This window comes from Acomys minous (genome assembly GCF_964271855.1).
Source record: "Acomys minous genome assembly, chromosome: 15".
Lineage (NCBI taxonomy): Eukaryota > Metazoa > Chordata > Mammalia > Rodentia > Muridae > Acomys > Acomys minous.
Window position 1 is genome coordinate 99,567,558 of NC_140497.1, and position 14,918 is coordinate 99,582,475.

At 50.7% G+C, this 14,918-nt stretch overlaps 1 protein-coding gene across 1 annotated transcript; it reads right to left on the reverse strand.

Annotated features, from left to right (window-relative positions):
• Positions 1-105: 105 nt before the first annotated feature.
• B4GALNT1 (beta-1,4-N-acetyl-galactosaminyltransferase 1) lies at positions 106-7,621 on the reverse strand. Its single transcript, XM_084758059.1, is given in 12 exon segments — positions 106-818; positions 1,485-1,725; positions 1,893-2,034; positions 2,036-2,061; positions 2,528-2,718; positions 2,857-2,955; positions 5,072-5,252; positions 5,391-5,431; positions 5,992-6,098; positions 6,223-6,387; positions 6,842-7,060; positions 7,513-7,621. Coding segments are annotated over 11 exon segments (1,629 nt in total). The 5' UTR covers position 7,060; positions 7,513-7,621; the 3' UTR covers positions 106-600.
• Between the last annotated feature and the right edge of the window lie 7,297 nt (positions 7,622-14,918).

Sequence of the window (14,918 nt, forward strand, 5' to 3'; positions counted from 1 at the left end):
AGTACCTGCAGCCCACGATGTGGGTCTTGGCAATCTGCTCTTCCCCACCCCACCCCCCACCTCCCGCCCAGGCCCCGAGTGCCCAAAGTACTGCAGAGACACAAGTAAAAATGGCTTTCGCCGTGTGTTCACCAGCCCCACAGAACTCCAGTCACAGTGCTTTCTGTGGGGGAATGTCAGAGCCGGTACACACGGTTCTGGATCCAGAGCTGGGGTGGGGTGCATGTCCCAGGGGTTGCACATTGGGAGTTTTCCTGCCCCTCAGGAGGTGAGAGTTTCCACACGAGGGTCTCAGAGTCCTTCTGGGCTCTTTGGCACTTGGATTGTGAAACACCCCCCCACCCCATTTCCTGCCTCATAGGAATGGGGTCGGGGGAGGACTTGGCACTGGCTGTGGGGGAGGGTATGGCCTCTGGTCACTCAACAGAAAGGAAGGGTGTCACCAGGACAAACCCGTTAGGGATCGGATTGGTGGAAAGATGGTCAGGAAGTCGGGGTGCTCATTAACGGGGTGCTCAGGGGTGGGAGGGGTTCCTGGGGCCCCTGGCAGGAAGGGACAAGGAGGCAGGCCCAGCCTGACAGTTGGAAGGCCCGAATCAGTCACTCGGAGGTCATGCACTGCAGCCGGTGTTTGAAGAACAGCAGGCGAGTTTTGGCCACTTGACTTTGGTCCAGTGATCCCGGGTAACGGTAGCGGGCGTAAGTTTCAGCCCCTGCACCCTTTGATATCCATGGCAGCTTCACCTTCGATGCATGATCCACAACCACATCAGAGCAGGAGCCAACACGAAGGGAACCAAGTCCATCCAGGAAGAATTCTGGGGTTGGAGGTGGGGAGAGCAAACAGTTAGGGCTCCTGAGGGTGGAGAAAGCCATTTCCTAGGGAGAACTGAAATCTAGGGCTTGGAGGGCAGCTACACAAAACCAGCTTATTTTGGTTTCTTTTTTTGTTTGTTTTTTGTTGTTTTTGTTTATTGTTTGCTTTTGTTGTTGTTCGTTTTGTTTTTGTTTTTCGAGGCAGGGTTTCTCTGTATAGCCTTGGCTGTCCTGGACTCGGTTTGTAGACCAGGCTGGCCTCCAACTCACAGAGATCCGCCTGCCTCTGCCTCCGGAGTGCTGGGATTAAAGGCGTGCGCCACCACACCCAGCCACTTCGGTTTGTTTCACTCTTGTGTAAAGTGGAGTTCATTTCATAGCTACCGATTCACTCCTCTAAGTAGGGTCTGAACCTGGGGAAGCAGCTGGCAGTAGGGTGACCTTTGCAGTGGAGGGGGAGTTCAAGGCCGACCAGCAGCTGTGCTGTCTGACGTGTAAATGGGATGACAGGCCGAAGTTGGAGATTTCGATTTAGCTCAGGTGCAGCCCTGGTAACCTCGGGCAGAACTACCAAAGGGAGGGCGGTGGGAGGGCGTGAGTGGCAGCCGACCCCGCCAGGAGCTGCACCTGGGCCTTCCCACGCCTCGCCAGGAGAGGGCGCCACTCACCCAGGTGTGCCACCCGGTTGAGGCGCGGGTCAAATCCCACCTCGCGCACTTTGTCTGTGCGCGCCAGGAAGAAGTTGGCCACGCCGTCGGTGACCACGCAGCTTGGGAAGCCGACGAGCTCGTGGTGGTAGCCGCGCTTTTGCCGGAGGCAGTCCCCAAGGCCTGGGGCGCCTGGCTCCAAGCTCAGCAGGTGCCGGTAGGTGGTAGCGTAGCCTGAGATCTCCCGCACCGCGCCCCCTACCTGCGGGGAGCCAGCGGATGCTCCAGTTAGGACAAGGTCCCCGAGAGTAGGGCGCTCCCTAGCTGCGCCCCCTAGGCTTCAGCACCGCAGGGACCCAGACTATCTCCCGGGGTGGCGTCACATGTTAAGGCCCTTCTCCCCTCCCACCTTCCGCTCCCCTCCCCTACCAGGTCCAGGGGCGTCCTCTCTAGCACGTCCACAAGCTTCTCTAGCCGGGTGCGTGCCGTGAAGACAAAGTCGTCGTCCGCCCACAGCACGTATTTGGTGGTTACCTGGGACACGGCAAGGTTCCGACCAGCGAACCAACCCTAGGAGAGTTGTATACGGTTGGGGAGTCTGTAGAAAACAGGGAAACCTCTAACATCTTTCCCCCCTCCCCCGCTCCCTCCCCCTCTTCCTTGACCCCTCGAATCAGTCTGTGCTGATCTCTAGAAGTTTGAGTGCTTTCCGATGACCGGAAACTGTGGTTTTAAAAACCCGAAGGTTCCCAATCCTCTTCCTAGGGATCTTGAGTCTTTTGGAGAAGGGTGTTGAGATGTGTTTTTTTGCTTCGTGCATCCGTTCATGCTGTAACCGTAGGTATTAAGCACCATTTCAAGAATGCAGAACGTATGACATAGGCAGAATTCGTGATTCCAGGAACCCTTAAAAAAGGGCACACACTTGTTTCTGAGGCAGGTGGTCCGTTATCACTACCCTGGAAGCTGCTATCGGAGGGCAACGCCCCCTTCCCAGAGTCCCCTAGCGCCTCCGACCCCCCCACCCCGACCGGCGCTCAGATTCAGCTTTGCGGGCTGCGCACCTTGGCGAAGGGCATGAAATAGTGCTCCACGTAGGGATCGCTAATGCGCTCCGGTTTGTCGCTGTCGTCAGCGATGACTATGGTGACAGTAGGGTAAAAGCGTCGGATGCTGGCAATGAGTGTCCGCAGCCGATCATAACGAAGAAAGGTCTTGGTGGCAATGGTGACTAGAGCGCTAATGTTGTACTGGGCTGAAAGCAAGATGCAGGGTCGAGTGCGGAGGGTGGGGGTGGGGGTTGGGGGGGGAGGGGGGAGTGAGAAAGAGAAATGGGAAAGCAGCCTCTCCCGGGGCCAACCCCCTCTTTAATTCCCTAATCCCTCAGCCTCACCTCCCTGGGGTAGAGATGAAGGTGGGTACAGCCGCGGGTTGGGAGGATGTCTTATGCGGATGGTGAAGGCAACTTCATGTCCCTTGGTGGAGAACCGGACTGGGAAGAAAGGATGTGGAATTGGGCCCTTAAGGCTAAAAGAACGGTCTCTTCAGCGGGCCAATATTTAAATTACTAGTCTGTATTCTGCCTTTCCAGACCTTGGTGGGCAAGAACATACAGTTCTGATTTCTGTGAAACTTACGTTTGGTTGGTGCTGGGGTTTGAATTTACAGTTTAAGACACATGTTTCTGGCTAACGCTCTACCACCGAGCTATAATCCCAGCCCTATTTTTGTTCCAGGGTATGACCTGAAACTTCCGGTTCTATTGAGTGAGACTGTAGGCATCTCCTGAGGAGACACCATGAGGTGTTCTGAGCAGTGCCTGGAAGTGAGCCCACGGTCTCGTGCATGCACAATACCCATCTTCTCCACAGAAACTAGCAGCTCAGGGCATGGGACAAAGACAGTGCACCCCCTCTCCACACACACCTTTTGGCTTTTTACGTAGCCTTGGTTGGTTTGGTAGCTGTTGCATGGCCCAGGCTCTCATCAACACCAAGGCAATTCTCCCTGCCTCAGTTTCCTGAGTGCTGGGATTATAGGTGAGCATTACCACAAGTAGGTAAAAGCTAACTTTAAAAAATGTTAGTCTTGGGTTGGAGAGATGGCTCAGAGGTTAAAAGCACTGTCTGCTCTTCCAGAGGTCCTGAGTTCAATTCCCAGCAACCACATGGTGGCTCATGACCATCTATAATGAGATCTGGTGCCCTCTTCTGGTGTGCTGAGAATACTGTGTAAATAATAAGTCTTTTTTTAAAAAAATGTTAGTCTTTCCTGAGCATTTACTACATGCCATAGAGATATATATGTGCACATACATGCACACACGTATACATATATATACACACATACACATATATGACAGGGTCTTGCTATGGAGTCTAGGCTACCCTTGTTTCTCCTGCTGTAGCTTCCCAAGTACTAACGTTATAGGCTTGAACCACTGTACTTTGCTCTGTGCTACCTACATGGCTTTAAGAATTTCTGTAAATTGGGTGTGGTGTGGCCTCCACTTGTCATCGTGGGAGGCAGGAACTTGAGGCCCAGGAGTCAAGGTCGCCTGGATAGTGAACTTGAAGCCAGCCAGAGCTGCATGAGATGGGATGGCTTCAGAAATAAAACAAGAAATTGAAAAATGCATTTAAAAGGGATGAAGCCATTTAATCTTCCCTGCGATCTTATTAAATAAGTTCCTAATACAGGAAGTGCAGCTCTGGCACAGAAAAGTAAATGGCCCCCACTGCACACAGCAGAGCTCTGGGGATGTCATTATTCTGGTCTTAGGCTAAGTCAATAAGAAAAGTCTAGTGTTACACTGTGGCATTAAATAAAAACAGAGGCAAGGAACTCAGATTGCCTCAAGCAAAGAGGACACATTGGAGCACAAGTATCAACATCAAAAAGGAGCGGCCTGGTCTGCAAAGAGTCCAGGACAGCTGGGGCTGTCACACAGAGAAACCCTGTCTCAGAAAGCCAAAGGAGAAATAAAAAATAAATAAATAAAAATAAAAACACTAACTCTAACCTCAGCACCAAAAAATGATGGAGCTGGGTGAGGTGGTGCACGCTTTAATCCCAGTTAGAGGCAGGCGGATCAATGTGAGTTCGAGGCCAGGCCTGGTCTACAAATCGAGTCCAGGATAGCCAAGGGCTACACAGAGAAAACCCTGTCTTGAAAAACAAAAACAAAGAAGGAGTCAGTCATGAAAAGATCTTGGAGGAGAACATTCCAGAAGGAGGGCAGATGCAAAGGCCCTAAGGTAGAAGCAGACTCAGTGAAGCAAGCTTTGGAGAGAAAGCAAGCTTGGCAAGGTGAGTGCCAGGCTAGGAACAGCACCTGAAACTTGTGGCTCCGCTGCCGCTGCCCGCTGCCCGGGGAGTGATGATGGGCAGAGTGGAAACACACCCAAGGCTCTGGTTTCCCCTGGCCTGTTTTGGCCGCAAACAAACAAAGGCTCCTCTCACTCCAGGCCCTGCTGGCCCACTTGTAACATTCATTGTGTGTCTAAGCAGTTCTGGCCACTGCCTCGGGCCTCTCACACCCTCTACCGTTTGCTTCCTGGGTTCTCTCTGTTCTTTCCCTCCCCACCCCCACCCCCCAGGTCTCCCACCTGTGTCTGCAGTGTTGGCCTGGTAGCTTCGGCTGTTGTATGTGACCAGTTGCAGCTGCCGGTTGAGTTTATCCAGACTCGAGCTGGCAAGGGTGAGATTTGGCTGCCCCTCTCCAGTGAGAGTTACTCCTGTCACTTCCCCTGCTACATCCCAGGTGCCCAGGGAAGCGGCCAGGCTCACCTGGCGGAGGGCAAGAGAGAGCAGGGTTAGTCCCCTGACCCACCCCTCGCCTGTTCGATCCTTGCATACCTCTTGGTGGATCTGTCATCCTCCAAGCATTCTCCAGGCCCACAGGGCCTCTTTGCTGTTTTCTCTCACCTGATAGACCTCCTGAATAGAAAGTTCCTGTAGGCTTAGCCCTGGAAGAATGGGGAGGCAGAATTACACACAGTCTTGGCTCGCTTTCCCCCACACACCACCATACAGAACTTCATGTTCATCCCTCCCAGGGAGGCCACAGCAGTGCACAACCCACCCTGGAGGGACCACTTTTTTGTTTGTTTGTTTGTTTTTGGTTCGAGATAGGGTTTCTCTGTGTATCCTTGGCTGTCCTGGACTCACTTTGTAGACCAGGCTGACGTTGAACTCACAGCGATCCGCCTGCCTCTGCCTCTGCCTCTCAAGTGCTGGGATTAAAGGCACGTGCCACCATGCCTGGCATGGGACCACTTTTTAAGTCCTCCTGGTCCTCTCTTCTTCCGTGGTTTGCCCTGCCTACCCAGATATCAAAGAGGGGACCCTCTCCACAAACCTCTCAGGGGCTTTGTAATCCCTGACAACTTTAGATTCCCTTCTGCCCCCCACCTGCCACCTCCCAAGCCCCCTCTGGCAGAGGTCCCCACTTTTCATTCCATGCTTCCCTCACTTTTCTCTTTTGAGCCAGTAGCTCTGCCAACCCCTCCCCCGCCACCTTCCTTACCTGGCACCAGGATGCTCCTGAGGGGCTGAACCTCCACACCCTGCAGGGGATACTGTAAGGGGGAATTGGCAGGGGCGATGAGCAGCTGCTCAGCCAGGGACTGGCTCCTGGAGTGCAGAGGGAAGGACAAAGGAGTCAGAGGAGAAGAGATCTTTCTTCCAAAAGGGCCAGTATGGGACCGCCACTGCCCTCCCTGGGAACAAGAGCTGGAGCCTCCTTTCTCACTGGTACCTTGCAAGGAAGGCCTGGTATTCTTGCTCCCTGAGGACAGAAACAGCCCTCAGCTCCTCAGGGTCGAAGGCTTTAGAGAGGTCAACCGCTCGAATCTGTCTCTGGAAAGGCAAGGCAAAGCGCCCTCCCCTGGACTCACAGCTGCAGTTGTTCTGAGTCAGGCGCCTGAAGTGGGGAGAAGGGTCTTTAGAATCCAGCTCCCTAAGCTCTGGTTACCTCATTAGCATCCCACACGTCGATCCTTCCACTCTGCCCACAGACGGCTTTCTAGAGGGGTGGAGTAGGAACCAGTTACTGGGATGTCTACGTAGCCGCCGCTCAGGAACCGTTCTAGAATCACAAGTCTACATTAAGACAGCGGGCAGTCTCTGGGCGCTCTAATGCCCGCACATCCTCCCACACCCTAGCGGAGGTGACAAGGACAACAGATTTGCCATCTCGCCCACCCTTCCCCAAGTCAAGCCTTGGTAACCCTCTCCACCCGCCTCTTCACTGCACCCAACCCGGTCAGCTGAAAGCAGCTTCTGAGTCCAGCACTGGAGGAAACAAAAGCTCCCCAGCCACCCACTCCAGCATGCTCGGCGGGCGTTGTCGCCGCTTCGCCGAGGTCTGCACTCACCCCACCACTTGCTCCTTGATCCTGACAGGAATGTGTGCGTAGCGGGGCTCAGGGGCAAGGTCTAGCGGATCGAGCCTCGGGGGACCTTGTGGGGGCGACCACAATGCCAGAGGGCTCGGGAGACCTGGCGCGTCTCGAGTGCGGGCGTACAAGAGCCCCAGCGAGGCACAGGCGAGCAGCAGTACTAGCGCATACAGGGCCCGGTGGCCCAGCCGCATCCTGAGAAGGGGGGAGGGTGACAAGTGACTCGGGGCTGAGGGAAGATGAGGGCTGGGGCTTTGGATCTCGCCGCCTTAGAGGGGCGCGCAGGTTCCCAAGGCCATCCATCTCCTCTCGGCACGGCGCGTACCCCCAGGTCTTCCTATTTTCTAACGCGCCTCTCCCCCCCCCCTTCTCTCTCTCTCTTCTCTCTCTCTTCTCTCTCTCTCTCTCTCTCTCTCTCTCTCTCTCTCTCTCTCTCTCTCTCTCTCTCTCTCTCTCTCTCTCTCTCTCTCTCTCTCTCTCTCTCTCTCTCTCTCTCTCTCACAATTAGTCACATTTAGGTTCCCGCACACAGCCCAGGCCCGGCATCGAGACGTGCAGCACCTTGGGGACCCGGTCCTCCAGGTCCCCACCCCCACCCCACCCGTATCACGGGGACCCGGGTGCTGCAGAAGGGCGGTGTACAACACCTGGCCTGTCAAGGAAGGCACGGTTTCGCGCCCGCGCCTGCGGGTGCCCGGCCGAGGTGACCCCCTCGGGTGGCTTCCGTGCGCCACGGGGACGTTGCGCGGGGCCCGGTGTTCCTGCCCACACCTCGGCCGCCGGGAGCGCGAGCGCACTGACCTGTCTAACGCTCTAGGGCCGCGGCAAGATCGCGGTCCGGGCGGTGCCCGGCTCTCCGCCCTGGCCGGGGGTTCCTCATGAGGCCGGGACGGCCTGATGCGGGAGCTAGGCGGGAGCCTGACAGCGCGGGGGGCTCCGACTCCTCCCGCCTACGGACTCCCGGGCTTTGTAGACTGCGCGGTGGGGGTGGTTCTGGACGTTTCCTCCTGGGGAGAACTGAATCGTAGATCCGCCGCGCCCCAGCCCCAGCTTGCAACAAAGCTGGGGAGCTCTGGCACCGAGTGAGGGCTCAGGCCCCCGCCCGGCTCTCACACCGCAGCGCCGCTCCCGGGCTGGATGCGGCAGAGGCTCCCGGGCTGCGCGGGGATGGCGAGCGCCCCGGCGCCTTCTGGCGGGCGCACAGAAGATTGCTCAGGCGAGGAGCCCTCGCGGGAAGGTCCCCTTCTCTTCTTGGTCCCGCTACCTTTCGTCCCCAAGCCGCGGTGACTCGGAGGCGGCTCAACATCCCCGCCATTTCTCCATTCACTCAACGTGTAGCCCAAGAAAGGCAGTTGGGTGTAGTTGGTAGGAGGCCCGCCCGAGTGTGGTCTAAGCTCAGTGCAAGGAAAACTTGAGTGGTAGGACGAGATAAAGAAAACCAGCCAGCCCTGGACATAAACACTGCCTAGGGAGCAACAAAGGCGCAGCCTCCCTCTGGCCTTGTCTCCGAGTTCCAGCCGAGGCAAGCCGTTACTCAGTGGCCTACTTCCCCTAACTGCTTCTTGGTACAGATTTGCAGAGAACAACCGAAAGTGGTTCTTTCAAATGTAGGCAATAAATAGGGGGCTTGATTCCTGCCACTGACCAGAATTAAAGTCCTATGGTTCTCAGAAGGATCCAAATGTAATATAATAGTAATAAAAACACGCAGAACGTGATTTTAAAAATGTGTATGAAGCGAAGATAGGGACTATCGAGAGGAAGCGAAGATAGGGACTATCGAGAGGACACTGTGTGTGTGTGTCTCCCCCGGGCGGGGGAGGGGAGTCCCACCCTTTTTAAACCAAGAGTTCCAGATCAAACATTAAAAGTAAAATCAGAAAAACTTTAAAAACCAACGGCTTTTTTTGTTGTTGCTTACAATTGGAAGAGATGCATAAGCAAGAGATAAGGGGAAATATTAACAAACCTGCCTATATAAAAACGCTTGATAGTTGGCAGGTGAGAGAGCCAACGTTATGGGATTGGGGAGGGTTTGGTTTTTTCTGCTTCACTCCCACCCCCGCCCGGGTTCTCGGCTCTCCCGATGCAACAGAGTCATACTCCATTTGTTGCTTTTCCAAGGAAGAAGAAGCCAAAGTTATGTTTTAAATTTTTTTTTAAGGTTTTTTTGAGACAGGGTTTCTCTGTGTAACAGTCCTGGCTATCCTGGACTCGCTTTTGTAGACCAACTTGGCCTCGGACTCAGCACTCAGCGATCTGCCTGCCTCTGCCTCCCAAGTGCTGGGATTAAAGGGGTACACCACCAAGCCCGGCTTAAGTTTTAATTATTGTGCCTAAGAAAGCCATAAAACAAAAATGCCTGTAACCTGTGAGCCCCTTACCCAAGAACAGATTCTTCCTGAGATATTTTCTGAGGAGGCTATGGTCTAGATATGATAAGCCCCACACGTTCACTTCCAGACGCAACTGCACCAGATGTACTTGATGAAAGGTAGGTGGGAGGTGTGAAGGCAGGAAGTGCCCCAGGAATGTAAGCTTGCCCTGTGTGACCAAGGCTTAAAGTACGCAGCCCTGTGGGTTTGCCTTTATAAGCATCTGGCCAATGTAGCTCATGGCTATTTCTGGGAACCCAGGAACGGAGCTGGCCAGTATTTATTTAATTAATGCTTGCTTCATATTTGGCTCAAAAGTTGGGGTAGTGGTCTTACTGATACCCCATGAGATTAACAGACTTGGTGCTGCGTGCTTATAATCCTAGTACTGTGGAGGCAGAAGCTGTAGAATGGGAAGGTTTAAGTTTGGTTTCGGCTACACTAGTGAGACCCTGTCAGAAAACCAATGGTTTTAAGAGCCTTTTGTTCTCTTCCAGAGGACCCAAGTTTGATTCCCAGCATCCATGTTGGGTGGCTCACAAGTGCCTGTTAACTCTAACACCAGGAGATTTGGTGCCTCTTCTGGTCTCCTCAGGCGCACACACACACACACACACACACACACACACACACACTTGCACATACATGTACACAAGTGTTGAGGCTTAAGCTCAGTGATAGAGTGCTTGTTCTTTTTGATATTTGTCATAATAGTTTCTCTACATATGAAAATCTCATCTAAAACACACATAACATATGTTCTCTTTATATGTACGCACACATATGCATACATGTGTCCATGTTTATGTGTCAGAACAGTCTGTTAGGAGGTGATGCTTTGGATGAAGAATGCCTCCCAATCAGCTGAGGTAGTTGAACACATGGTCTCTACATGGGGACACTGCGGAGTGCAGCTTTGCTGGAGAAGGCACCACATTAGGGGCAGGCTTTGGGGGTTCATAGCCTCACCCCATTTCCTGTTCACTCCCTCCACTTGATTTCTGTTGATTAAGGTGTGATCTCTCACTTCCCGGCTCCCGTTGTCATCCATGCCTCCCGCCACAGTGGACTCCCTGAAACACAAGCCCAAACAAACTTCCTTCTTTCAGTTGTCTTTAGTCATGTTATTATTATCACCGCAACGGGAAAAGTAACAAGTCCACAGGCTGTGCCCAGAGTCAGGAAGTCATTAAATGCCACCTTTTGGGCCGAAAAGATAGCTTGGCCAGGAAAAGCAATTGCTACTCAAGTTTGTCTCCCTGAGTTAGACCCCCCATGTGTTCTCACACAAACACACAAATAATAAACTCCTTGATCAGTGTGGTCGCAAAGACTTTGTGATAATTTCTAACCCTTCATTATCACTGATGACCAAAATCTTAAAAAACAACAACAACAAAAAACAAACAAACAAAAAACCCTTAGTTTGTTCTTTTAGAAAGTATTATGGACTGGATGTAAATATGCTTTTGTTTTGATCTCAAGTGTGGGATGGGAAACAGCCTTGTGAGAGAACAGGTGATGTTTTATCCACTAGAAGAGGGACCACCTCTGTCAGGGGCTTGGCAAAGAACACCGCAGGAGGACGGACACCGAGAGGAGATAGTTATGAGCCAGAACAAGCGGCTGGGCCTTTTGCTCTTGGCCTCGTTTCCTACTGTTTGGTTGTTCACTGCTTAGAAAGACCCACTCCAGAGAACACTTTCAGGTTCCTGGTTCTGGCTGCTGCTCTGGCTTCCCGCAGCTTCGGTTGGTTGCAGTCCCCTTTGCTGAATTACCGGTCTGCTGGAATCCTGCCCACTACGCCAGTGGAATCGCTCCCAGGAACTGAGTGTAAAAGGCCTACTTCTCCTGTTCCCATTCACCTCTTTTCTCTCCTATCTAGGGTAGGTGGGTTGAAGGGACGTATAAGCACTAAAGAAGCCCAAATAAGTGGATCTGGAAAAAGTTCAAGTTACAGTATTATATATTTATATTTTGTACTTATATATATGAAAATGCTTTAGTGTTATCAAATTACGTGCTTCATTGCATTCTGTAATAAAGTGAGGAATAAAATAATAAAAGATGCCCTGAGCCTGATGTCACTGGCCTGTGACACCAGCACCCTGGGAGCTGAAGCAAGGCGATCGGAATTTTTAGGGTACCTTCGGCTGATGAGCAGGTTTAAGGCCAGCCTGGGCAGTGAAGGAAGACCCTTTATTTATTTATTTATTTATTTATTTATTTATTTATTTATTTTACATTTTTTTGAGACAGGGTTTCTCTGTGTAGCCTTGGCTGTCCTGGACTCACTTTGTAGACCAGGCTGGCCTCGAACTCACAGCTATCTGCCTGCCTCTGCCTCCCGAGTGCTGGGTTAAAGGCGTGAGCCACCATGCCTGGCTTGAGACCCTTTCTTTAAAATAAAGAGAGCTGAGGATGTAGCTCTACGAGAGCCCCTGCTGGGGCTAGAGAGGTGGGCCCAGTGGCTGAGAGTGTTTGTGGCTCCCCAGAGGGATGGTACACGCCTCTGAGCCAAGCACTCAGGAGGCGGAGGCAGGAGCATCTCTGGTAATCCAAACAAGAAAGAGTGCAAGTGGCTCTCACAGAGAACCCGCGTTTGCTCCCCAACACCCACGGGGTGTTCCTCACACCTGCCTGGAATTCTAGTCCCAGGGGATCCAGTGCCGCCTTTCACGCGTGCACACACCCACACACAGACCCACGGAGAGACAGAGAACACACGAACACACACCCACACAACACACACGACAACAACCAGTTGTCACTTTCCCTGTGCCAATCGTTAGAAGCGCTGAGCATACAGTTATTCATTGAAGACCGTCTAATAATCCCACAATGCACGTGCCCTCTTGTCGTTCCCTACGTGAGCAAACACCAACCCCTCAGCTGAGAAAGGGCAAAATTAAGATGAAAACTTGGCAGCGTCTTTCCACATAACCAGTGCACTATGTTGCCTCCAGGTCATACACCCCACAGATGGCTATGATTGTTGTCCAAAACAAAACCCTAAGCTTAATTAAAACATATGTTTTGATTTTTTTCCTTTTAACGCAAGTATGAACTTTATAGAAAACAATGTTAAAAAGTTGGACTTATCTCTCCAGATGAAACCCTCAGCCATAAAATGTAATTCATTATCAAAGACAATAGAGACTACATTTTAAATTTCACTATAAAAATGCTCTTAGTTGGGGGTAGTGGTGTTTGTATTCTGAGCTATGCAAGAGGTACCTCAGGAGGATCACTTGAGTCTGAGAGTTTGAAACAGCCTAGGCAAATCTATGTTTTTTTTTAATGCTTTGGTTGGAGAGATGGCTCAGAGGTTAAATGCACTGGCTGCTTTTCCAAAGATCCTGAGTTCAATTCCCAGCAACCATGGTGGCTCACAACCATATATAATGTGATCTGATGCCCTCTTCTGCTGTGCAGGTGTATGTGTAGTTAGAACACTGTATACAGCCGGGCGTGGTGGCGCACGCCTTTAATCCCAGCACTCGGGAGGCAGAGGCAGGCGGATCGCTGTGAGTTCGAGGCCAGCCTGGTCTACAAAGTGAGTCCAGGACAACCAAGGCTACACAGAGAAACCCTGTCTCAAAAAACCAAAAAAAAAAAAAAAAAAAAAAAAAAAAGAACACTGTATACATAATAAATAAATAGATCTTTTAAAAAATGCTCTTGAGGGGGCTGAGAAGATGGCTCGGCAATTATGATCACTGGCTGATCTCCCAGAGGACATGGGTTCAATTCCCAGAACCCATTTGGCCTTTTATAACTCTCTGTAGCTCCAGTCCTGGGAGACCCAATACCCTCTTCTGAGCTCCTCAGGTACGTCACACATGTAGGCAGATCACTCACGCACATAAGACAAAATTAGTCCTTTTTTAAAAGGATAGATTTTGTATTAAAGAAATTTCTTATAAAATAAAAAAATAAGAGAGACAGTGGAAGATATTTGTTCTTCAGGAAACACAGTTGTTCTCACTCTTCCTGGCAATCACTTGACTTGTAGGCTTCTGTGGTATAAGGGATATTGAAGCTGGTAATAGTAAATCCGAGTTACACGCACAGCTTTCCTTTACAAGTGAGCTGAATCAAGCAGTGGTCTCTGCACTAAAAATTTAGTAATACAGAGAGAGCACTATTTGAACTAGATAAATGTAAGGCTGGACTTGAGGTTATAAAGGCTGATGTTTTAACTCTTAAACTGACTTCTGTATGTGATAAATTGTCATAAATAGTGTGCCTGTGTGTGCACACGTGTGCACTCACTATGAGAGTGCTATAACTGCAGTGTGGAGATCAGAGGACACATTGACAATGTCTGTATTTCTTTTCTTTTCTTTTCTCCTTCTTCTTCTTCTTCTTCTTCTTCTTCTTCTTCTTCTTCTTCTTCCTTCTTCTTCTTCTTCTTCTTCTTCTTCTTCTTCTTCTTCTTCTTCTTCTTCTTCTTCTTCTTCTTCTTCTTCAAGTTCCTGGATGAAACTCAGACTTCCAGGCTTGGCAGCAAGTGCCTTTTCCTAATGACCCATTTCATTAGTCTAATCGGTTTTATTTCACTTTAGTGTTCAGATTTGTGTGTGTGTGTGTGTGTGTGTGTGTGTGTGTGTGTGTGTTTTAGTTTTTTCAAAACAGGGTTTCTCTGTGTAGCCTTGGCTGTCCTGGACTCATTTTGTAGACCAGCCTAGCCTTGAACTCACAGTGATCTGCCTGCCTCTGCCTCCAGTGCTGGGATTAAAGGTGTGCACCACGGTGCCAGCATTTGTGTATGTTTTAGTGTAATGTTTTGCTTGCATGTATATTTGTTTGCTCCAGGTGTCCCTGTGGAGACCAGAAGGTTTCAGAGACCCTGGAACTGGAGTTAGAGACAGACAGTTGTGAGCCACCATCTGGGTGCTGGGAACCAAACCATCTCTCCAGTCCTTGGTTTATCTTTCTCATAAAGACAAACAAGCTTTTTGGGCTCATTTCAGACTTTAGTCAAAAGTTAGGACAGAAAAAGTTAAAAATGAACCTAGAATTCCAGAAAGTAATAATTAACTGGTTAAAACGAGAGGAGACTTGGGAGATAAGAGCACTTGCTGCTTGTGAACTTTTATTCGCCTGTTTCTGTTGTTGTCTCTGAGGCTTCCTGCCTCTGTCTGCTAACCAAGGCCTAGAATGTTTTCAGCCTCTGAGACTTACTGCTTAATAAGATCACCCTTACTTGTTACTGAGCTCTGGGCTGGCTGGTTTAACTCATCAGTTCTGGCTCAAATTCCTCTCCAAACTGACTGATTCAATCTGGCTTCTCTCTCAGCCCAGAATTGCTATGCTTGGCCTCAAACTAACTCAGCAGTCTGCTCTAATCTTCTGGCTTTTTCTCATTTTCTGGCTCATCTGTCTTCATCTGAGTTTTCTCTCTGCATCCCATTTCTTTATTACTGTCCTGGTAAAACTGCCTCCTCTCTCTGCAAATCTGTCTCTTAAGTAGCTTCCCTTTCCTCTCTCTTCTCATGAGAGTTGGGCATATCCTATTCTGTCAAATCCTCTCTGATTCGGCACCTTTTCTGCTACTCAGTTAGACATCACTTTCAAACATGGGCGCTTCTTTCTACAAACTAACTTTACCTTCATTGTTTGGGATTAAAGGCGTGTACCACCATGCCTGGATCTAAGCTTTTCTTTACTTGAAA